Source organism: Sinohyriopsis cumingii, chromosome 3 (genome assembly GCF_028554795.1).
Source record: "Sinohyriopsis cumingii isolate HCF-2022 chromosome 3, ASM2855479v2, whole genome shotgun sequence".
Classification (NCBI taxonomy): Eukaryota; Metazoa; Mollusca; class Bivalvia; order Unionida; family Unionidae; genus Sinohyriopsis; species Sinohyriopsis cumingii.
The window spans coordinates 95643689-95670509 of record NC_142963.1 but is presented as its reverse complement, the minus strand read 5'-3'; the positions used below and the strand labels follow the sequence as shown (position 1 = coordinate 95670509).

General features: G+C 38.3%; 2 protein-coding genes and 1 pseudogene across 2 annotated transcripts in view; 2 read left to right on the top strand and 1 right to left on the bottom strand.

Moving 5' to 3' along the window:
* The window catches only part of LOC149803330 (tyrosine-protein phosphatase non-receptor type 13-like), a 204536-nt gene extending 191893 nt beyond the window's left edge, over positions 1–12643 (bottom strand). The window contains exon 1 of the mRNA XM_089953916.1: positions 12514–12643. The gene's annotated coding sequence lies outside the window, so the exon portion shown is untranslated. The remainder of the gene's footprint in view (positions 1–12513) is intronic.
* Positions 12644–15012: 2369 nt separating this feature from the next.
* On the top strand, positions 15013–15968 carry LOC149803329 (protein CFDP2-like). The gene is made up of 2 exons (XM_089953915.1): positions 15013–15504; positions 15831–15968. The coding sequence occupies exons 1-2, from the start codon at positions 15013–15015 to the stop codon at positions 15966–15968; spliced, it is 630 nt and encodes a 209-aa protein (XP_089810041.1).
* A 147-nt stretch (positions 15969–16115) lies between these two features.
* Positions 16116–17414, top strand: LOC149803328 (uncharacterized; annotated as a pseudogene).
* Positions 17415–26821: the final 9407 nt, after the last annotated feature.

Here is a 26821-nt window from a genome sequence, read left to right as displayed (position 1 = left end):
AAATTAATGCTAATCTATGATCCCACAGCTGCCGGATGTATCACACAAAAAAAACAGCTGTCACTAATCCATTGCAGCTGTGAAAATTATAAGTCACTATCAAAGCTGTCAAGTGGTTGCAGTCTGCATTCCCCTAAATGGTTAACTGATCTGATGCTGTTTATTATGTTAAATGTATATCCACAACATCCTACACTTGATGAGGTAAATAAAAATGCACCCAGTACAAATGGACAAGTGTTATATCACTCACTCACCTATTAAATAAATTAGTAAGACTAATGTCAAAACAGTCTTTGTGCACATGGAACCAACCTGGTGTACTGACCCCAAGCACCAATTTCATTACTGATCATTGCAAAAGGTATATGGTCTCAGACTAGTACTGACCAATAGGAATAGGTCACATTCACAAAATGGAGAATAATCCAAATATATACAGAAAAATGTGTTACAATATTTATATCATTGTTGATAAATATTCAATTCACTCTGCAGTGACAATTGTAACAACGTATTTACAAGGTGTGCAGCTGCAACTGAAATGGCAGAAATTAGATGATGGGGTTTGTTTGAAATTAGATGATGGGGTTTGTTTTAGCTTTGATGTTCATACATATAACATATAGTTGGAAACCATCCAATCGAAGTGCCGCCAGCAACTTGCCAATATTTTGGGACTGATGAATATCAATCTGACTCTACCTGTATCATGCTGAATAGAGGTTCCATGAAAGGAAAAAATCAGTTTGGATGAGTTCACCCGGACCAAGGCTATCATGGTGCTCCTGAGCTCAATGGACATCAAGAATTATATCCAAAGAGATGCCATCTAGCTGTGACACGCTGCTAGACTGAGAAACAGAATGCCAGAGACTGGGCCTTGTGAACCTAGATCCAATGAATCAGATACAAAAAATGAATTTTAACTTTCAGCTTTTAATGTGTCTAGCTTTTGAGAAATATGGTTGTTATTGTTTTGAGTTGACATTAATGAATAACAAATGTTGCAATAGGAACTGAACTGGCTTCTGTTTGATTTTTTTTCTGAGTCAGTGAACAAAAATTATGAATTTCAATCACTGGGATAGTGACCCCTTCCCCGGAATCCCAAGGCTGCACACATCCTCAAAATTTTCCTCGTGCAGATGGTTCTCGAAGGGCAGCATAGCCCAAAGTTTTGTTAATTTCAAACTAGCAGTGTATGGAAGGAGTGTGTGTGTGTGTGTATGATTAGGATTTTTAATGTAGCTTTAACAATTTTTCAGTCATATCGTTACAATGTCTGCAGTGTGGCAGTTTACAGTGATGTCTAGCACTGGGGCATCATGCTGCAGATATGTAGCATGATGTCCCATCCAGTCACATTATCCTGACACCAGGCCGACCAGTCCTAACACTAACCTCTTAATGCTGAGCACCTAGCGAGGCAGCTGTCAGTACCATTTTTGTAAGTTTTTTGGTATGACTTGGCTGGGGTTCAAACCAACGACTTCCCGCTTCCGAGGCGGACCCTCTAACCACTAAGCCACTGGCGCGGTGTATGGAAGGAGAGAGTGGACAGGGTAGCACAACATACACTCTAAGGTTTAGTGCTTTGCAATCGGCATTCCCTTACTTTTTTGCATATTCTCTTACTTTTTATTCACTCACCAATATCCCCCCCCCACCACCATACATCTGAGTAACATGTGTTCCCTCACTTCTTTATCGTGTTTTCTTGCTTCTTTATTTAGCATTACAACACAACATACACTGTACCTGTGCTCAAGTGTGGCAGATCTGGGTTTATGCAGTTAGGAGTAATCAGTAGAAAAAAAACACAACACAGGTCTTTTTGCTGTTTGCAGTTGGACTCATGACTATATACATACACACATACACACACACACACACACACACACACACACACACACACACTCTCTCAGGAGCAGGATATATGCAACTGAAAACAAAATAGACACATATCTGCTATCATATTGCACTGGTAGAGCAGGGTATTATGTAGTGCTTGTTAGGGCTGATCAGTAGATTATGCATCATGTAATGGCAGATCTGGGCCTAATACATTATGCAATGGCAGATCGGGGCCTAATACATTATGCAATGGCAGATCTGGGCCTAATACATTATGCAATGGTAGATCGGGGCCTAATACATTATGCAATGGTAGATCAGGGCCTAATACATTATGCAATGGCAGATCTGGGCCTAATACATTATGCAATGGCAGATCTGGGCCTAATACATTATGCAATGGTAGATCTGGGCCTAATACATTATGCAATGGCAGATCTGGGCCTAATACATTGTGCAATGGCAGATCTGGGCCTAATACATTATGCAATGGCAGATCTGGGCCTAATACATTATGCAATGGCAGATCTGGGCCTAATACATTGTGCAATGGCAGATCTGGGCCTAATACATTATGCAATGGCAGATCTGGGCCTAATACATTATGCAATGGTAGATCTGGGCCTAATACATTATGCAATGGTAGATCGGGGCCTAATACATTATGCAATGGCAGATCTGGGCCTAATACATTATGCAATGGCAGATTGGGGCCTAATGCATTAAGCAATGGCAGATCGGGGCCAAATGCATTATGCAATGGCAGATCTGGGCCTATACTGTTTGAAGTTGGATCCAATTTGAGTATACAGTGTATTAAATTCATCAACCTTACACAAATGTTTTTACAAACTGTGTAGATGAGTACATTCCACCTGGACATTTGATATCAAAGTGAAACTTGAGATACGTTGCAAAGATAATCCTAATTCCTTGAGGGCTATGAAGATATCAACTTGTTCTTCAGCAAAACATTTCAGTATGAAAGGATGATTAACTTCATTTCTACTCCATACATACTACCATACTGTTATTTGGCCTAGAATCAGAACAAGTCACTGTAATGTAAGGTAACAGTTCTATAGCATAACCTAAAATCAAAATGTACTGGGTCAACAGTTATTGATCTTAACCTATTGATCAGCTGGGTCAAGTGCCACAACTCTGTAATATTACACTACTGTCCCAAAGGATTTCATTCAATTTGGTTTTTATTAAAAAAGAATAGATAATCACAAATAAATTAATATTACTTATCACTTGATACATAATTGAATCGTTTTTCTATTCTGAAATCAATAAGTTCTATATAATGGTTCTTTTCAAGACTAATTTTTATTGTTTTGACCTTAATTAAGCCTTACAAATTCCAGCTGATATCAATACAAGTATCAGGGCTTAAGATATGTCAGAGAAGCCCAAAAGGCTCATTGCCAATACAAAAAAAATGTGTTAATTTTCTTCCAATTAGAGTGTAAAGAACTTGCAAAAAGAACATTTAAAAATTGGATGCTATTTTTCTAGAAAATTAATATATGTGTGGCAAAGATTCTAAAGTGTCAAGTATGTGTATGTGTGTGATTTAGATTCTTAACATAGCTTAAACAATCTTTCAGTCATATCGCTATGATGTCTGCAGTGTGACAGTTTAAAGTGATCTCTAGCACTGGGGTAATCATGCCACAGACATGTAGCATGATGTCCCACCCAGTCACATTATCCTGACACCAGGCCAACCAGTCCTAACACTCACCTCTTTCTATTTAAAGTTCTTCAAAATAAAAGTATGCAAATAAAAATCAATATTTCACAATTTTACCTTTTTATATGTAAAATTCCCCAATATCATGTAACACTGGTAACCTTTTAAAAATGGCAGAAAAAATACCTGAATGTACAACAGACTAGATTTCTGATCATAAACATTTTCTATAAATTCATACTTACAAGATCAGTTAAATATACAAATACAAAACAAAATAACTCAGATATTCTCAAAAGTCAATGGCTAAAGGTAGATTGGTATCAGGTTGGAAAAAATTTCAGTCAAGAATAAAATCCATAATTGACTCATTACAGATGAGTGACATCCTTTATTTGTATCATGTGATCTAAACTCTGCAGGAAATTCAAATCAATAAAGCTTGATGAAAGTCTCTTTTGTAATGCTTCATTTTCCTCCCCTCAGCAGCACAAATAGGCAATTAAGGACAATGTGACATCTACAGCTTCAACAGTAATCCTAACAATAAGGAAAATTACCATGGTACCATAAATTATATATTAGCATCATTCCTTTGATCCAATTTAATAAACGTTACTGTGGCAATTATTCACAAGATTAATATTTAAGTCAGACATGGTAGCTCAGTTGGTGGAGCACTGGACTTCTAATCCAAAGGTCACAGGTTCAATACCCAACCAGGCAAGCTGCTTCGTTGTGTCATTGGGAAAGGTACTTATGTAACCCCCATTTCTTCAGCATGACAAAGCCAATAATGAGTTCAATGTGCCATACAATAACTCTTTCTTGTACATAAAACCCAGCCAATCTGGTCTGGTGAGAGTAAGAATTTAAATAATGTAAACCAGTGGTGCACCTTGAATTTGGGATCACACTTCCAACATTCTGTCGTCCTATGTACCCCAAATCCTTAGGCTGTGTGCCTCTTGCAAAGACTTTTCATACTGTGTTTTTACATATAAGCATGTTATAATAAAAAATGCACCTACTGTGGACGTATCAGTGCTAGATGTATATGCTGTTTGTCCAGCTCTTTTGCTTGCTTGGACAGGTAAAGAATAACAGAAAAGCATCAAAATAACATGAGGTAGGTAAAAAGTACTTATTCTCACCGGAATGGGTCCATTCTTGCATGTTCAATAGATTCATCCTAATACATTAAACATCATGATGACAAGCCACACATCACAGGGTTCTCAAGGAAAAGAGACTTGGAGGTCAAATGTGCAAGATATTCTAAAAGGATGCACCCTTTCTCCCTGTAATGCATCCCCATGACACACCTCTTTTCTTCCATGACACTCACTGTTGTAAAATTTTGAATAGCTAAAGAAATGAACTTCAGAAAACCTGAATAAATCCACTGTCACTAATAGTTAATACTGATCCCTATAAATATCTTGTGATAAGGACTGCCACCCCCAGGGCTTCCCTTGAAAATAATTTTCTTTGCACTATGAAATTCACCAATTTAAAAATTTGGAGCCACTTTTTAGCCATAAAAGCCATTATATGCCATGATGCAGGGACTTAAATATATGCATATCATTATATTGGCCCAATTTTTTATCTATATAAACATGACAATAAAACAGTTTTTACATGTTTTTATTATATTTCAAAGTACATGTACAATAATAATTAATAAATATGACAATACCATTATATACACATGAAGTTCAATGTATAGCATATGAAAAGCAAGAATGAATAAGAATGTTTCTTTATAACTGATAATACAAAATATTGCTTAGTCTTTATGAACAATGTCACTGATGCTTCACCAATATCCACCTCTTTTTTTTCCGCAGACCATTTCTGAAATGCCTTCTTGAAATCAAAATTCTCATCACTGGGCCCATCAATAGAAATTCTCATTAAATTTTTCAAAGTAGATATACCCATTGAATTTTTCTAAGTTTGTTTTGATCAGATTCTGGTGACTGAACCCCATCCCACAGTCTGCAGTAGAAATAGGAACAACAAGTAACCTGGTAGCTGCCTCGGATGCAGCTGGATATAAATCTTTGTTTTTCAGAGCTAGATTAGCCATATTCTTTGCGCTTGATACCATCTTTGTTTTATAAAGTACATTTTTAATTTTTAAGTGACTTGGCCCCTTTAGAGTCAACGATTTGGCATCCTTGTTGCGGCATCCTGCATTACTCAGTTAAGTTCAGACCACAAAAACGCGTTATCTAAGAAAATAAACTCTATAACACTAAGCATTCCCAAGTGAATCTCACACTCACAGTTTGCAACAAACATAAATTAACAAAACCTGCACATGAAACTGAATCTTTTTGCAACCTGTTCAGCAATAGAGTATATCCCCCGGTCATTCCTTATTTCCTACTAATCACATTTAATTGCTTCTTAAAACTGACTGACAGCTTGCAATTAGATGCAATCATGTTCGAATAACATCTTATTCATCAGCTACCAACATGATCCACTGACTGCCGCAGAAAGTGAAAACAGATATTACCATAAGTGGCCAGTCACTTATATCAATGAAAAATTTATTTTATAAAAGCTTTTCACCAGCAACTTTCGCCAGTCAGTACAAAATAGCACCACTTTCAAAATTCTTTTGCATTTGGCGACAAATGTGAAGCCTAGTGGCGGGTATGACCCCTGAAGCTATTCCAATGTACTTCAAAAGAAAGCAATGTTCTACTGAGTATGTATATCAACACGTGACCGTCTGGTGAAAAAACAATGCCCTATGTTGTTGTTTATGTTTTTAAATTACACTGATGTTAAATGAATATAAATCATGAAAGTAATCAAAGCTTTCCCAGAATTTGATTTAGACAATATTGTCAAATAGTGAATAATAATAATAATAATAATAACTTAACTTAGTATGTGTGATAAGTGTAGAAGTACTATAGTATTAGTAGTCTTTTTAAAATAATGCAGTAAAAAAAAGAGACTTGTAAAAATGAGTCTGCAAAACCTGTTTTCATTTTTCAGGAAAGAGATTTGTGATGAAAATGACACTCATATCAACCAAAAGCTATAAAAACGAGGAGAAAGTTTCATTTTACTGGTGTTATTTGAATATCGGTACCTAAACCTTGTGTGAATTCATCATGATAATAGTTCAAATAGTCAGTCTCAAGCTATTTAGGTACTGTACATGTACTCAGATAACCTCATCTTTTCTAAATTCAATGTTATATCCCACCTTTATTCCTTTGGGCCAAATCTTACAGCATTTAACAGTTTACTGATTAACATATTGTTAATTTTTTGCACATATGCTGAATGATACAGTTCTTCATTCCTTTATTTGATATAATGAGGTTCCAGTAATGCCAGGTGTCTTCTCAAGTTTCTTGTTGGTGGAAATGGAGATGCCATTCTACTTACACAAACAACATGTACAATGTATATAGCAATCTAAGTGATCATTCTTGGGATTGAAACTGTTCACAATTTTACTCTTGCCATTTATTTTCTTTTTAGTGCTGTTGATGAGGCAAAAAATATAAATTTACATGTATACCAGTAATGCTTAAAATTAATATTCTGTTAACTGACAAATATTTTCTTTTTAGTGTGACTGCTATGAATTGAATATTAATATTATTAAAATAATGAGAATGTATTAATTTTCTTTTCTATCCTTCTGAAAGTGAGGAACTCTTAAATTTATGCCAGGAACTCTCAGAAATAGACTGGGGACTCTAGAGTTCCATAAGTGAAGAATCCAGGACCCCTCATCCTAAAATTCTATTGAGAGTCCTGAAAGCAATCTTTGAAATGCCAGTTGTTTACAGCTTGCAAGCTCACAAACTAACCAAGGCTAAATCAGAGCCCAAAAGTCGGTGAACCGCAGAGACATACAAATATTATTATCAAAAATGTAACTTATAAGTTAAAATAAAAAATATTTGTTCCTTATTTGTCAAAACTTGCTTTAAATAGCAGATATTCACATTATCACATCTGTGCATGAAAATAAATGCAAGGCTGATCTTGACACTGACAAACTGATGGAAATGACATATGAAAGAAACCATGGTCAGTTATGTAACATAAGAATTCAGTACATATAAACACTAAACAAAGGAGCTGATATATGTACTGTGACAAGAATACAGAGTATAAAACTCACGGAACATAGAGCATTACAAATGGAACATGTATCACTTTCTCCATGTCTCTCTTTCTTTTCACAACTTGGCCACAGGCAAGTAATTGGAAAGATGAGCTTGCCCAAGCCAAATTTAAACCTATCACAGGAATCAAGCAAGTGGATTTGTAAATCCTTTGTCAAGAGACCCCTTTTATAAAAATATATATCATGCTTGATACCAAAATGTACCCAAATTGAGATTACAGTATATCCAATGTGAATGCAGCATATTTTAAATAATTTTATTATGCTGCACTTTACATAAGATGAGACTATCCATATGACCAGAGTGCCTCGACTGCAAAAGACTATCCATATGACCAGAGTGCCTCGACAGCGAAAGACTATCCACATGACCAGAGTGCCTCAACTGTGAAAGACTATCTATATGAACAGAGTGCCTCGACTGTGAAAGACTATCCACATGACCAGAGAGCCCTGACTGCAAAAGACTATCCACACGAACAGTGCCTCGACTGCAAAAGACTATCCATATGACTAGAGTGCCTCAACTGTGAAAGACTACACTGGACAACAAATTTTTACAAAAGTCATGTTACTGAAATAAAATTAGTCAATTCTTATCAATTTTTATGTGCTGAACACGAATATGACAGTCAAATTGCAAAATTGGCTCTAGTTTTTTTGTAATCTGCAAGAAATTAATGTTTACATAACGAAATGCATTCCAATAGTAAAAGGTCAACTGTAATAGCCTACCTATAAAAAATCAAGTCATTGACTACATCTTAGATTTCTTCGCCTGTCTCTTGTACAGCTGTTCGGGAGCATCTCTGAGGAGTGTCCAGCAGTAGTCAGCCAGCATTGTAGTGGACCATTTTCCCTGGTATCTTTGTTCCATTGTTGCGATATCTTGATGAAAACGTTCGCCGTGTTCATCACTAACAATACCACAGTTGCTAGGAAAGAAATCCAAATGGGAATGAAGGAAGTGAATCTTTAGAGACATATTGCAGCCAAGTTTCTTATACTTCATCAACATGTCTTCTACTAGTTCCTTATAGTTTTCTGCCCTAACATTTCCGACGAAGTTTGTAGAAACTAGGCGAAAAGCATTCCATGCTTGTTTCGCGTCACCTTCCAGCAAGTTGTTGAACCGGTCATCTTTGAAAAGCTCTCGAATCTGAGGACCCACAAAAACTCACTCTTTAATCTTTGCTTCGCTGAGTCGAGGGAATTTTTCATGCAGGTATCGGAATGCTGGCAAAGTCCGGTCAATGGCTTTCACGAAGTTCTTCATCAAACCTAGTTTGATGTGAAGGGGTGGTAGCAAGATTTTCTGAGCCTCAACCAGAGCTGGGTGTTGGATATTCTTCTCTCCAATGGCTACATTCTGCCTGTGAGTCCATTCCTTCCTCATGTAGTGCATTTCCCTTGCTCGGCTATCCCACTCGCATAAGAAACACATGTATTTTGTATATCCTTGCTGCAGTCCCATTAAAAGGGCAACTACCTTCAAATCACCACAGAGGTGCCAGCTGTACTTGTTATACTCAATGGAATTCAGTAGCTGCCTTAAGTTATCGTATGTCTCTTTCATGTGGACAGCATACGCTACTGGAATAGATGGAAGAATGTTTCCATTGTGCAAAAGCACAGCCTTGAGACTCAGTTTCGAAGAGTCCACAAATAGTCTCCATTCTTGTGGGTCATGAGTGATTTTTAAAGCATTCATGAGGCCCTCAATATCGGAACAGAATATCAGATTACTTTCCTTTCTGAAGAAAGGCTCCAATTGCTGGTGGCGCTTTCGATATGCAGTAATTGTGACATCTTCTTCTAGAAGATTCCATTGTTGGAGTCTTGATCCTAGCAATTCTGCCTTGTTCTTTGATAAGTCCAAATCACGAATCAGGTCATTTAGTTCTTCCTGTGTTATTCTGTGTGGGGTTGATGATGCACCACAGTGAAAATCTGGATCACTGCATGCTGATGGACCAGGAGAAGAACAGGTCGACTCACCTTTGTCTTCGTCAGATGAATCAAGAGAATATTCTGCTGGAGGTTCTGGAATAGGAAGTCCCTCACCATGTGGAACTGGTCTCAATGCAGACGGAATGTTTGGGTAGACTATTCTCGACTTCTTTCGCTTCGTTATTCCGCCGGAAAGAGGAGGAACCAAGCAGAAGTAACAGTCATTTAGGTGGTTGCTTGGCTCTCTCCACACCATTGGGACTGCAAACGGCATTGATGACCTTTTGCAATTCAACCACTGTGAAAGCTGTGTTGTACATGTAGCACAGCATATATGCGGAGCCCAAGGCTTGTCTTGGTCACCAACCTTGCATCCGAAGTAAAGATGATATGCCTTCTTCACTTGAGAATTGATACTTTTCTTCTGGTTGGCAAATGTCACTTCCCCACAAATATAGCAAAAATTTTCCGCGGTATTAACACACTTTCGAGGCATTACTGTTCTTTATTGTACGTAAATGGATAAAATAATAAGTTTTATGTAACAGTAGCTTGAACTGTCTCGCACAACGTCTAAAATATTTTAAATGCTGAACCTATCTGATTGGGCTTTATATAGTACACTGCTTACGTCAGCTTCAGCAGCCGCCTGGCATTAGTATAATAGGCCTACACATGTATAGTACACTGCTGACGTCAACTTACTTCAGCAGCCGCATGGCATTAGTATTGCATTGCATCAGAAAATGATGCAATCAACTGTGGATGATGTGAGCATGATGGTATTATGCAATGTTACATCATTATTCCGGATGTTGCTGCAGTCCTACTGGAGAAATTTACACAGTGAAACATAGAAAATGAGGTATATGAATATCTTCAAAACGAGAGCCAATACAAATTTTTCACGGTTATATTCGTGTTCGGCACACCAAAATACTACAGATTAGGGCCTTTTCAAGTCAGTAATGATTTCACTATTGACCAGTGCTATCGACATGACCAGTGCCTTGACTGCGAAAGACTATCCATATGGCCAGAGTGCCTCAACTGTGAAAGACTATCGACATGACCAGTGCCTCGACTCCAAAACACTATCCATATGACCAAAGTGCCTTGACTGCAAAACACTATCCATATGATCAGAGTGCCTTGACTGCGAAAGACTATCCATATGACCAGATTGCATCTACGGCAAAAGACTATCCATATGACCAGAGTGCCTCGACTGCGAAAAACTATCCATATGACCAGAGTGCCTCGACTGCATATGATTATCCACATGACCAGAGTGCCTTAACTGCAAAAGACTATAGACATGACCAGAGTGCCTCGACTGCAAAAGACTATCCATATGATCAGAGTGCCTCAACTGCGAAAGACTATCCATGACCAGAGTGCCTCGACTGCAAAAGACTATCCATATGACCAGAGTGCCTTGATTGCAAAAGATGATCCATATGACCAGAGTGCCTCGACTGCAAAAGACTATCCACATGAACAAAGCCAAGTACTGGAAAGGTTTCAAAACCACCATCTTTAATCTAGGCTAGTTAAAAAGCTGTTTTTGAACTGGAAGGGTTGTAAATCAACTATCTTTATTCTATACATGCATAGCTCAGTTTGTATTACAAGGGTTTTAAACCCACTATCTTCAACCCTGACTAGTTGAAATACTCAGTTTGTATTATATGGGTTTTAAATCCACTATCTTCAATCTAGACAGGGATAGCTCAGGTTGTATTACAAGGGTTTTTAACCCACTGTCTTCAGTCTATGCTAGCTGAATAGTTCAGTTTGTATTACAAGAGTTTTTAACACACAGTCTTCAATCTAGATATGGATTGCTCAGTGTGTATTACAAGAGCTTTTAACCAACTGTCTTCAATGTGTGTGTGATGTGTATGTGTGATTTTAATTTTTAACGTAGCTTTTAAAAAATTTCAGTGATATCACTACAATGTCTGCAGTGTGGCAGTTTACAGTGATGTCTATCTAGCACTGGAGCATCATGCCACAAACATGTAGCTTGATGTCCCACCCAGTCACATTATCCTGACACCAGGTCAACCACTAACACTCACTTTGTAATGCTGAGTGCCAAGCGATGCAGCTGTTAGTACCATTTTTATAAGTCTTTGGTATGACTCAGCAGGGGATCGAACCCATGACCTCCCATATCCGAGGTAGCCACTAAACCACCAGAGCGGTCACTGTCTTAAATCTAGGCATGGATAGCTCACTTTGTAAAGCAAATAATTCAAAGCAGGTGGGTTGTGAGTTTGATTTGTGCCAGCATGCAGTCAGAAGTACCCATGAGTAAGGTACTTTGCTTTGGCTCAGTTTCAAACAATTGCTATTTGTGGCAAGAAAAAAAATGTTACTCACTGAAACTAACAAATCATGTTATTAAATAATAATAATAATAATAATAATAATAATAATTATTATTATTATTATTATTATTATTAATGTTTTTGCTGTTGTTATTATTATTTGACATTTAGGATCAAGCTTGCTAAAAAGTACCCGTTTCTTAATTTAGAAAGTTGACCAATGCCAATTATATATACAATTTGCTGACACAATCCTTTATTGCAAGTCGCAGTGACACACGTATAAAACTTTCCTGCCTACAGTAATTTGCCTTAATAACATGTCTGCCGCTCTCCCAGATTCTGCAGCATGTACTAAGGCTAATAATAGCAAATGGCGGAAAGGGGGAGAAGTGAAGGGAGTCCTTCATCCATGTTTATTTTTGCCAATTATTGTGTAAACAATGTTACAAGAATTACTAAACACATCTAAAGCATATAAATACAACTCTTACCTCAATCTTCACACTTTAACAATCCATACGAAGCGAAAAGTTTGCAAATTTGTGTTTCTTTAGATCTCTGTTTCGGCTGATGATAGTGTTAGCCGCCATTGCATTTTGCTCTGAAAACCGTGGGTCTTGATTGGACAAGTTTTTGACAGGTGCTCGCTTAGCGACTAGTTTAGCCGTACAATGTTATGAAGTGCAGTCAACAGAGCAAGACGAAATATCATCTCCTGTCTCATTTTCCCAGGTCTTAAACTTTAAAAACTAATTGAGACCAACAATACTGTGGCACATATGGATAGCTAAAACGAAATTTGTTAAGTAAATAAATAAGGTCACAGATGTGAACAAAAATGGTGTACATTACATACACTGCTGTTGGGCATTTCTGCGCACCTAAGGTTTTCGTTTCCAATATTAAAGCAAAACGCATACCGAATTCGAGCGATTGACAAAAATAAAATACAGCAATGCTTACCATTTGAAAAGATGCAATTGTCACCAGAATATTCTGTTTGGACACAGAGGATACCACACACTGTTTCTCCGGACTCGCGATATGTTGGCCTATTCTGCGCATATCTTTGAAATGATGTAATGTTTATTCATCTGGCTATAGAAATGAAATATATTACTTTGGACTGTTTCTGTCATTTCAGTCGAGTAATTAGGTCAGGTTTATAGCTAGTTTTGCAAAATTCAACGTAAAAGTGTCAATAAATGGCAAGAGATATGAAGCAAACTAAACCGATCTTGTAAAAAAGTTCAACATTTTATAAAAAATAAGCTATTACATGGAAGAGAAACAACAATGAAAAGGATGTAAAGTGTTTACAACGTCTTGTTGATGGGAAAAAAATTACTACAAAATTCAGAAACAGACTATACGCCGGGTAATTTGTTGAGAATTTTTGTTGTAACGGCAAATAGACACGTTGGGTAGCAGACGATTTTGTACGCGTGGGACAACTTCTTGCAAAATTGGAAACTTGGATTAAAATAACTTTGTTTTAAGGTACACATTTCCATCTTTTATACAATGTGTTTATTTGTATGATTCTAAAAGATGCATAGTAAATCGAATTTTTTGGGTTACAGGTTCTAGAAGGTGATGGAGTGGGTCTTCACCTTGACATTTAGAAATCACATTTTTATGTGCATTTCGAGTCTAAATTTGGGATATTTTTGTACACTTTATGAATATCACTTTTCTTAATTAATGTATGATTCTTCTTTCTGGATACAAAATGGATTTTTGACCCAAAATAGCACGTGATCAAATGTTTACAGAAATGACGTATCGTTGCGCAGAATTACCCGACGCGCAGAATAGGCCGACATGGCGGTACGTTAAAATAATCACGTGTGCTTTTTATAGATAGGATATATCATATAAGCATAAGCATTAACTTCAAGTCTCCATACTTTACCTTATGCTTGGCAATGCAAGTTTTCGTGTTCGCTAGAAGTTTTCTCAATAAAATTGATAATTATCGATGAAATAACTTTAAACTTTTCCAAGTCAACCGGAAAGACTATTAAACTTTACTACTACTACTAATACTACTACTACTATAATTACAACAACAACTACTACTATTATCTCACTAGGATACGTTTTTAATATGAATTATGAAAATTATTATTTTTGTTTGCATTAAAAAAAAACATGACAGTGCTGTGGTAAATGGGAAACAATTCCTCTGGAAGAAACCAGGTCTTCCATTTGTTATTTCCCTTAGTTTCCAACTATTTACCAATCAACACACACCATAGTCTGATAGCTTTCGATATCGTGTGCTGAAAGTACTAAATATATATAGATCTACAAACATACTCTGTACTCTACCTTTAAACTGCCCTTTATATGTGTATAATTATTACAGCTTTATTAGGTTCAGTATTAGACGGTTTAGATCCATGTATGGTTTATTTAAATACGTGCAATTTTATTCACAGCAACCAGTGGGTTGGGTAATGACGAAGGGGGTTGGATCTGTGGTCCGTGACGGCAACTTAATTTGGTACCAATAGCCTCAGCTAACTCCGCCATTGCTGGTCCCAAGCCCGGACGTAAAAGGAGGAGGGTTGGCAGTGGGGTTAGCAACCCAATCCTGTAAAACCCAACCTGCTACAAAATCCAAACAGAAGAAGAAGAAGAAAAAAACAACAGAGAAACTATAAAGCCTGATGAAGGAAGGATCTTCTTCTGGAAGACTCATGACGCTATGTGGTGAAAGCCGCGAGTCCGCAGAAGTCATGAGGCAGACCACCCTTCTATCAAACAGGAGAATTAACATCGAAACATGGAACGTGAGGACAATAAATGAGGCAGGAAAAACAGCACTGGTAGCAGCAGAGATGAGGATCTACAACCTATCCCTACTGGTCATTAGCGAAACAAGATGGCTTCAATCTGGACAAAGAAGACTGATGACAGGAGAGATGCTATTGTATTCAGGACATGAGGAAGAAAACGCGCTTCATACACCGGGGTAGGGGCTCATGCTGTCGAAGCAAGCATATAATGCACTGATAGGATGGGAACCGCACGGGCCAAGAATCCTCAGGGCAACGTTTAGGACCAGGAAGGAGAAAATAAAGACGAACGTCATACAGTGCTACGCTCCAACAAATGACGGCGACGAAAAAGATAAGGACCAGCTTTACAACAGACTACAGAATATAGAGAACTTTCCAGATAACGACATCTACATCCTCATGGTTGACTTCGTTGCCAGAGTTCGGTCAGACAACACAGGAAATGAACAAGCCATGGGCATCCACGGCCTGGGCGAGACGAACGAAAATGGGCAAAGATTCGCAGACCTTTGTGCACTGAATAACCTGGTCATCGGGGGTACCGTCTTTCCCCACAAGAGAATCCACAAGAAAACATGGATATCACCAGACCATGTGACAGAAAATCTGACTGACTACACCAGCATAGCCAAGAAGTTCAGAAGATCCCTGCAAGATGTGAGGGTGAAGAGGGGAGTAGATGTGGCATCTGACCACCACTTAGTTGTCGCAAGGCTGAAACTTAAGCTGAAGAAGAACTGGATGGGCACAAAAGAGAAGAAAAAACAAAGTATAACATCAGTCTGGTGAAAGATGCAAAAACTTAAGAAGAATACTGACTGACGCTTAACAACAAGTACCAAGTGATACAAGAGCTTCTTGAAGATGAGGAAGATAATTTGAACAACAGAGGTCAGAAAGATAAGGATGCAGTAAAATCAACATTCCAAGAATAAGTACTAGGCCCCATGAAGTATCCGCAGAAAGAATGGATTTCAGCCAAAACATTGCGCAAAATGCAGGAGCGTAAACAGAAGAAATCAGCAGCAAATAGCAGTAGGACAAGACATAAAAAAGTAAAGGTACATAAAGAGTACACTGATGACCACAGAGAAGTGAAAAGAAGCATCAATATAGACAAGAGAAACTACGTTGAATGACTGACAGCAAAGGCAGAATAAGCGGCCGGAAGTGGAAACACGAAGAAGCTGTACGATATCACCAAGAAGCTGTCGGGCAAGTACAGCAAAACAGAGAGACCCATAAAAAACAAGCAGGGAAAGACCATAGCAAGTACAGAACACCAAATGAAAAGATGTGCAGAACATTTTGAAGAACTGTTGAACAGGCCAACAGCACTAAATCTCAAAGAAATCCACCCAGCCAATGCAGATCTCCCCATAAGCTGTGACAATCCCTTCAGAGGCGAGATCAGGAAAGTCATCACCCAGCTGGAGAACGGCAAAGCAGCTAGACCTAATGACATCCCAGCAGAAGCACTCAGAGCAGACCTAGAGTCTTCAGTGGAAATGTTATACCCCCTCTTTGAGAAGATCTGGGAGGAAGAAGAAATACCGACTGACTGGAAGGAGGGACACCTCATCAAGATCTCAAAGAAAGGAAACCTCAGCAACTGGTTACACTCTTGTCAGTACCAGGGAAAGTCTTCAACCGGGTGCTCTTGGAGAGGATGAAAGAGGCCGTTAACCCACAGTTCCGAGATGAGCAAGCGGGCTTGCGGCAGAACAGATCGTGTACGGACCAAATAGCTACTCTTCGCATCATAGTCGAGTAACTGTTGGAGTGGAATTCTTTGCTATACATCAGCTTTGTCGATTATGAGAAGACATTCGACAGCGTGGACCTAGAGACACTCTGGAAACTTCTTCGCTACTACGGCATCCAACCAGGCTGGAGAACCTGATCAAAAACATTTACAATGGAATGTCCTGCAGAGTCATTCATGCAGGACAGCACACAGACAGCTTCCTAGTACGGACTGCCGTGAGGCAATACTGCTTTGCTGTCACCATTTCTCTTCCTTTTCGCCATCTGGACTTAGCCGATGACCTAGCGCTCTTGTCCCACAGTCACCAGCAAATGCAGGACAAGAACGACAAAACATACTGCTAGCCACATCAGCACAGGTTGTCCTCAACATCCACAGTGACAAGACCAAGATCCTCAGGATCAATTTTCTCAGTAACAACCCAGTCACACTGCAGGGAAGTCCCCTGGAAGAGGTGGAGTCCTTCACATACCTGGGCAGCACTATCAACCAGCAGCGTGGCACAGACGCAGACGTTAAGGCAAGGATCGGAAAGGCGAGAGAAGCTTTCATACAGCTCAAGAACATCTGGAACTCCAAGGAAATTTCCTTGACTACCAAGATCAGACTGTTCAACTCCAACGTGAAGTCAGTCCTACTGTCTGGAGCAGAGACCTGGAAAACCACCAAGTCGACCGTAAAGAGGGTTCAAACCTTCATCAACAGCTGCCTAAGAAGAATTCTCCAGATCCGCTGGCCAGACACCATCAGCAACAACAACTTGAGGCAGAGAACCTCCCTGCTTCCGGTAGAGGACGAGATCAAGAAGAGAAGGTGAGGTTGAATAGGACACACCCTACGTAAGCCGCCAACCAACATTACCAGACAGGCATTGAAGTGGAACCCTCAAGGCAAGCGGAGAAGGGAGCGACCAAGAAACACCTGTCGACGGGACCTTGAGGCGGACATCACCAACATGGGTCACAGCTGGAGACAGCTCGAGGAGATTTAACAGGACAGAAGCCTCTGACAACCTTTTGTGGGCGGCCTATACCTCGGCAGGGGTGACGGGCAAAAATGATCTAAATATCCTCAACTGAGAGATAGGTGGAGATACTCCGACGACGATGGACGATATGTATACTAATGATAAACTACAACTGGTTGAATTTGATACGAACGGCACATCGGATCTCACGACTTCACGTTAAAAAGTGACCATTTTGAAGCCGTGAATCTGATCAATAAAGAGTCATGTTATAGGTCCATTCATTCTTAACCTAGAATAGGTGACATTATATATATATATATATATATATATATATATATATATATATATATATATATATATATATATATATATATATATATATATATATATAAGTTTTCGTGTGATTATATCATTATTTTTGCATAAACAAAGTTTCACTTTAGAGACTACAGTTTAAATTTCGACACTTGTATTTTTCTCACTCTTTTTTGTGACGGGAGACAATAATATAGTTCACCCAGTAATATGGTAACTGTCTTCATCTCTCCAGTCATTCATCCTCTGTCCATAACTCTACCTTGTAACTTATTAAACTTGGCAATTGGTTGACCAGTGGTCAAATATATAAAAAGTGCAATTACAAAGAAATTTAATATCTTTTGACCAAGCATTATACATGTACTCCAAGGAGAACACAAAATAGTAACGAATTTTAACAGTGGCAGCAGCAGAGAGACTGAGCCCACCAACTATTTCGTCAAACAGAACCTTCTATCGAAAACACTCTTGATAGAAGATTTGTCTTCACAAAATAAACCCTTCTGGTCAGAAAACACTGATAAATAGGCTTTCTTCGCCGACCAGAAGGGTTATCTCATGAAAAATATCCACCTATATAACTACTTCTCGATACAAGGGTCTACTAGACGAAACACTCGGTGGCTCAGTTTCTCTGCTGCTCGAAATGCTTGCATTTCTAATTCTAGAATTTTTAATGCTAGCATTTCTGCTGAAATAATTGTTTGTTTTTCGGGAATTTTTGCAAGTGTCGCCTCACTCTGCTGCTGTAAATTAAATTATCCGTTATCAAATAATGGCAAATATCGGAGAAGCTCTCACAACTAGATTAGCTCGAGAACGACTTCAAGCAATCAAACAATTTCTTCCTGTTCGTGATAGTGTCAGAGAAAAATTGCAAGCGAGACAGCAATCGCGAGAAGGTTTCGTAGAGTCTACAGAGGAATTATTCAAACCTGTCAATGCAGTCACTGGAAAAGTTTTAACTGCAATCGCAGGAAGAACTCCCGAGGATGTTGCAAGAGAGGATGGAAAACCACAGCGAGGTTTGCTTCAAGCAATAGAACAACTTAGTGAACAACTTAGTGAACAAAAAGCTGTAGCTGATCCAGGTGCAGCAGGTCCACTTGCAACTGTCAAAGCATCATTTATAGACAAATTTACTGATGATGGTATCGAAGAAATAAAAAATATTCCACTGAGTAACCCAGAGGAACTTAGACAGTTTTCTGTTTGGATTGTTGATTATTTTCATCGTAAAAATGAATTTCTAAAACCAGAAACTATTGAAAAAGGTATAACTCAAGCTGAGTGGACTGATTATGTGTATAAAATAAATCAAGATATCCTCCGAATAACTAAAACTGACGATACTTATAATTTTATAAAAACAGGTGTAATTGGGTATAATAAACAATTGAGAGATAAAAGAAAAACAAGAAGAAAAAGAAGCGAAAATACAAGCGAAGGAAGAGCGAAAGCGAGCTCTGGAACAGAAAGCGCAAGAACCTAAAAAAAAAAACGAGGAAGACCACCAAAAACACTAACTAGTGCAATTACAGTGCCACACCAAGATATCCCAGATGCTTCTCCTCCGACTCCAGAAGAAGATATTTTTGAAGAACTTGAGTTGTTTGAACCTAAAACCGGATCTGGTCTAGCTATTTGTCCTGATAATATTATCAATGACGTATCACGGCTGGAAGTTCTTATCGGAGGGAAACGTGCCGGGAATAACTCACCAGAATTAATTAATGAGGCCGCGAGTATCTGCCAAAGATTGTTTCAAAATAAAATTATAGACTCTCATATTTATCGGGAATTTATTGATGAGCTCATCGACGATTTGAGAAATATTAATTAGATAACATGATCATACACAATGCTCAACCTAACCCGGTCAGAGTAGTAAACTCACGATTACCAGTCTATCAAGTAACTTACGGAGATGGTCTTGGTGATGTTATTCAGGGTTTGTTTAGAAGAATGGGTCCTAAGGCGTTACCAATCGCAAAACAATTATCGATGAAAGCTATTGATGTTGTCAAGGATAAAACCTCTGGAGCAATTGGTAATCTTGCGGGTAAAGCATTCACAGCAATCAAGGACAGACTGGCGCGGTTAATACGTAAACCTCAAAGAGGTTCGCCGAAAGCGGTCCAACCATTAAAATTACCAAGCACATAACTTATGCCCGCGGATGTCAGTAAAGTAATAAATCAAGCCGCAAATCAAAAACTAGCAGACTTGGTAAACCAGGGAATACCCGAGCAAATAAATACGAGTCTGATATCAGGAAGTGGTCTTCGTTTTAGACGACAATAATTTATATAAAATGTTTAGACGTGTATCAGATCCAGCGTTCGATATGGATGCACCAATACTCAAAGATGAGTCTGTGCGCGATTATCAGTATTATTCTTATGAAGCAACAACACCCATTCAACGTGGACGAATTGAATTACGAGTTCATGATACAAGTAGATATTTCTTACCCGCTGAAGCATTCCTTGAAGTCACGGGGGAACTTGTAACAGATGTTGTCGCTAATACAGAATACGGAGCTAATATCCGAGTTAGTTTTGTTAATAATGGCATCATGGCGCTATTCAAAAGTGCTTCATACAACATCGATGGAAAGGAAATTGAGATAATTCAGGATAACGTTGATGTTGCTACAACAATTATCGGGTTAGCACGATACTCAGATGATTACACTAGACCAGCTGGTCCGACTATGATGTTTGCTAAGGATAATTCTAATCATCCGGATGGTAGATCTATCATTGTGAGACAACCAACAAACCGTGATACTCCTCCCGTTGCTATTAATACAGTAGAAGATTTAGCATTTCCCAACCCTAATTACAATCTTGGTTTTGCTACACGTAAATTAATGTTATCGGGTAATCGTAGAAGATTTTCATGTGTAATTCCACTGTCTCACATCTTCGGATTTTGCAGAGGTGTTCGGAAGGTTATTTTTGGAGCCAAGCATACACTTGTACTTCAACGAAAAGGTGATGATAACGACGCTATCTGGCGAGAAGACGGCGTTGCTGCCGGTAAAGTAATATTATTCAAGCTTGCGTTGTGGATGCCAGTAATGTCCCCATCGATCACTGAAGAGCAACGGCTACTCTCTTTCATGGACACAGGTGGTAAATCACTGATGTCATGGTTAACAACATCCACAGATTCCATTCAGGGCGCCGGTGCCGGGCAATTCACGTGGCACATAGCATCACAGCAAGGAGTGTCAGCACCACGACATATTTTCGTTGCACTCCAGGCTAATGCGAGAGTAAATTCACAATTACAAAGTCATATGATATTTGACAAACTTAATGTCTCTGAAGTTTCGCTGCGAATAAGGTGGCGCTATACAGTTTCGCATTTTGCATAGGGTTAGGAATTTAAAGAAAAAGAATGTCCCCGGCTTTCCTCACTGGTTATACTGGCTATTTAAAAAAGACCTTGTATATCTTAGGTATAATGCAAAGAACCTTTAATTCCCTTTATTTTGGTGTATGATTGATGGGTGTACTATGGGTTATAGAGTATACAGCTTGGCCTTACTTCAAATGTGCACCTTTCAAAAAAGTGCTAGCTCTACTTGGTCATTTTCACTTCCTGAACTTCAGAGGTCATTTGTATAAAAAAGAGCCGATAACTTTTTTTACATTTTATATATTTGGTAATTCATTCATTGCACTTTCAGAAGCTGGTATTGTCTAGTCTGGCAAAATTCATTTTCCCTATTTTAATAGCTGCTATGTATAGTGTACTTTAGACTAATTCAGACTGATTTTTAACACAAGGGAGCAGTCATTTTAGTTAGCAGTGTGCTTAAATCATGTAAAATTTCCAAAAGTACAATATCCAAAAGAAATATCATCCACATTACATTAATGTAGCATAGAGGTATGCAAACATTCTCTCCACTGTGCATGTTTTAAATGCGAACTACTTCACCTTACATACGTCACTCTCTCAAAAGTACTTATTATCTGGTGAGCGCCACCATAAAGAAGATGTAGGTATTATTTTTTATGATTTAATTATGTTTATATGGCTGAAACATTTAAGTCGCAAGCATCAAAACAATCCTTATGAATAATTCTCCTGCTTTTTCCCCCACAGAACAGTATTTATGAGTGTCAGAGTCTCTAACAAGTCCAGCCTTCCCCCCCCCCATGATAAAAGTGAGCGATTTTAAGAATGCACATTACATTTTGTAAACATAGCAACCAATGTTATGCTGAATGATAGGAACATGAAACTAGCCAGAATTATTTCTGAGATATCAACAATGAATTTTACAATTAGAAAAGGGAGGTAACTCATCAGCTTCATAAAGGTCAAAGGTCAAAGTGTAAAATATTTGCCTATTGTTTAATATGGAAGAAGCGAATTCACTTTCTCATCATTTATTTTTTTATTTCATTGCAAATAAATGAAAAGAAACATTTTCACCATATATTTCTGTCACTTATTGCAACAGTTTTAAATTTAAGTTGACTCTATTCCTATATTCTAAGTCTTCTAATTTCCCCATAATTAAGGTCACTACTCACACAAACATACCTCATGGCAAATTATGTAAGCAAGAGAAAAATGATCATAATTAGCTTATTTTCATGCTTAAACGCAATATGAATGTACCATTTTATTCAGAACATCATACATAATTATATGAAAATAAAAAAAATAATTGCAAACATTTTTTTATTTTCTTTAAGGTGGCGCTATACAGTTTCGCATTTTGCATAGGGTTAGGAATTTAAAGAAAAAGAATGTCCCCGGCTTTCCTCACTGGTTATACTGACTATTTAAAAAAGACCTTGTATATCTTAGGTATAATGCAAAGAACCTTTAATTCCCTTTATTTTGGTGTATGATTGATGGGTGTACTATGGGTTATAGAGTATACAGCTTGGCCTTACTTCAAATGTGCACCTTTCAAAAAAGTGCTAGCTCTACTTGGTCATTTTCACTTCCTGAACTTCAGAGGTCATTTGTATAAAAAAGAGCCGATAACTTTTTTTACATTTTATATATTTGGTAATTCATTCATTGCACTTTCAGAAGCTGGTATTGTCTAGTCTGGCAAAATTCATTTTCCCTATTTTAATAGCTGCTATGTATAGTGTACTTTAGACTAATTCAGACTGATTTTTAACACAAGGGAGCAGTCATTTTAGTTAGCAGTGTGCTTAAATCATGTAAAATTTCCAAAAGTACAATATCCAAAAGAAATATCATCCACATTACATTAATGTAGCATAGAGGTATGCAAACATTCTCTCCACTGTGCATGTTTTAAATGCGAACTACTTCACCTTACATACGTCACTCTCTCAAAAGTACTTATTATCTGGTGAGCGCCACCTAAACGGGCATCAAGAACCATCCGAAGACATACTGATAAATTTTGAAAACAATCAAGTCGCACGTGCGTATCATCGTCTGATGACATTTATGGGACGTGATCAAAATATTGATACCGGGTTGCAGATATCACAGTTGGATTTCACAACGCTGTATCGGATTTATTACTTTTCGCTGGAACATCTTGATTTAACCAAACAATCTGTCGTTGATATACACTTCAAGGCTACCGTGGGTGAGTTTCCCGTTGGTGCTGCAGGTCCACCTGTAGTTCCTGCTGGTTTCAGAGCGATTGCTGTCATACTCTCCGATAAAGCAATGCTACTTGAAGGTGTTGGTGGACGAATGAGAGTCATCGATGCCCCGGTGGAAAATATGTAATTTTCAAAAATATGTAACATCGCTGCTAGCAATGCAATGAGATCAATCACTAACAAAATAATGTCATACAATCAAGTTAGTGTTACTCTGACTCCTGGTCAGATCAAGAAATTGCAATCAAAAAATACAAGCAAATGTGGAACAGCAATAACACTTAAACATAATCAACTAGCGGGTGGACCATTATCTATTTTGATTCGTACGGGCTAGCACCGCCAATTGAGTTTCCTCGATATACAAAAAAACATCCCCCTGACAAAGTCAGGGTCAAAGACAGGTAAGGTTTGGTATTCAACGTTACCAACACAAACACTGACCGATCCTCCGATATGTGGCCGTGAAGTATTAAATGTTCTTGATGAAATCTCGAAATCAAAGATTTCTCCTCACAAAGTCGTGCATGAATACACGTTGAAATCACAGATGTGATTTCCAAATTTAAACAATCCCATAGCTAATAATGGTTGATATTTACGGAAGATCAAGCAGAACAAAGGAAGAAAAAAAAGATATCGATTTATCGAAGTATGCGACCAAAGATGAAATTGATAATCTTTTAAATCTAACCGGAATAAACCCAGATGAGGTTGTTATTTTTCAGGACCGGCATGGAAAACTAAAAACCAGCGATATCAAATAGCATGAAATAATTCGTAGGGTTATTGGAGCCACTCCGGGTAACATCGTTGTGTTCACTGACAGCGGAAAAATCAGAGATTCGCTGATATCAATTGCAGCTCTCCGAGATGATATGCAAAAACTTGCACTAGCCCGTGTAAGTAAGTCCGGTGATACAATGACAGGTGGACTCAGCATGAACGGCAACAACAAAATAACCGCGTTAGCGATTCCAACCTCGCCGGAAGATTCCGCAAACAAACAATATGTAGGCACGAGTGTCCACACAAGCACTAGCGCCGTTGACAGTAAACTAACTACGTTGCGGGCCGAGTATGACAAGCACGTAGACGCGTTTACAAATTTCCGTAAAAACTTTCAAAAAGCTAATAAGGTCTTGGATAAGTTCTTTGGGGATCCTCTGACCGTCGACATAATACTTTCTGAAATCAAACAAAAACTTACTGGTAACGCCAGCGAAGTCAACGCGATTAATGCCCGGTTATGTGTAGTTAGAACAGATAGAAGTTTTTCAGATCAAATCGCGTTGATACAAAATAGCATTGACACGATCAAACAAACACAGCAAGATATCGTATCGGGAATTCCTGAGATCGTTAACAAAACCAGTCTGATTAAAGTCCCCACTGGAGTTACCCCCGGGCATATCACCAACATCGTATATACAGTATCATCGGGATTCGCAACATGGTCCAAACAAAATAATACTATCAAATATACAGCGACAGCCACTGGAGTGTATAGACTGTCTGTGTTCAGTGCCGCTAAATTTGAAATCTTCACAACATATCCCTGGAGACATTCCACCGATAAGTATTCCGGGGTTGTGACTATCATATTAAACAAGGAAACCGAAGAAACATTTATACTGGAAGCCGCAGACAAGAAATTAACCGCAACATCTTACTGGTGGTGTTTGGAATTTGTAGCTGAAACACCTCAATTGGTTACCGCGTAAAATAATAAAATGGCATCAACGACAACACTAATGACAGAGTCATTAAATGCGCAGCAATATAGATATGATTAAGTACGCGAATGGCAGTCAGAGTTAAAAAACACTATTGACAAATGTGCAACAAAGATAAAAAAATACAAACGGCGTGTAACTGTATTAGACACAATAGTGTATTCGGTATCCGCGGTAGTTGCATCTACTGGGGTGCTATTTTCAGCGCTGACACCAGTGACAACTGCAATCGCGATTACAATTACAGTTTCAATATCAACGACAATTGCAGGAGTTGCTAATATAATTGCGAAAAAAATATCATCGTGTGCGCTAACAAAATTACACGAATATGAAAAGTTAAACAGCGCGGCCACAAGCACCTACTCGAAATTGTCCTCGTTGATATCATCCAGCCTTGACGATACAGTTATATCCGATTCCGAATTCGCGCAGATGGCAGCCGCGTACAACGATTACGAAAACACAAAGAACTTTGATTTGAAAACGATGAAGATAAATAATGACGGAATTACTTCAAGAGATAGCCGCAAACACAGCTCCGGTAAAAACATCAATGATAACAATATCTTCAACGCAACCAGAGTTTAATATTAATTTTCCAACTGCAATTCCAGTAAAAGAAATCGCACTGGCACAATTACGAGTATATCACAGTTGGCCCAACATCAGGTCGACATCATTTCATGAACAGTTGCCAGATAATTCATTTGTATTTTCGTATCAGAATAACCCCGACGGTACTCCAGATTGGAACGTCATTCATTTACAAACAGGGTCTTTTCAGATAGAAAAAATCAACAAAGAAATACAACGTCAAATAAAGCGTATCACGGGAAAAGAAGCAAAAATATCAATAAGTGCTCACGAGCCAACGTTGTCAACGATCATCGAAGTCGCTTCACCGGGTTACGCCGTAGACATTTATAACAGTTCAATCAGAACAGTATTAGGATGGCCTGAAAATCCACCACCGACACCACCGATACCACCAGAACCAAAAAAGTCTGATTATATCACTGACGCGCAGTCATATCACGGAATTACACCGTCATACAAACAGCATCTGGATGCTATAAAAAGTGCAACGGTGAATGAGAGTTTTCTCTTCATCAACAAGAACAACATTTCGTGGAATTCTGGAGTAGAAGGTTCTTATTCTTTTACTTCTATGACACTAAGCATTATGATTAAATATTTTGAAGAAATTAATCAATTACATAAAACACAACTAGCTCAGCTACTGCGACTCTTCCAAGAACATCTTTCCGATATAACTTCACGCGGAGAAATCATCAAACAAATCGAAATATTAAATCAGATTGCCGCAGACATGGAATATATTAACCAGCGATTCGTTCAGGCAATAATTGATTACACTGATCCCGTCGGCCAGACCGATAAACGAAGATTTCTAGCTGCATACTCGCTAACAGAAGCCACATTGGCGAATTTTAAATTTCCAGGATACGTTTCCCCGGTCATCTTGAGAAAATTTGTTACTGATATCGTCGATGAGTACTTCGATGACATACTTGACCAGCACAAAAAAATACTACCACCGCCAACTATCCTC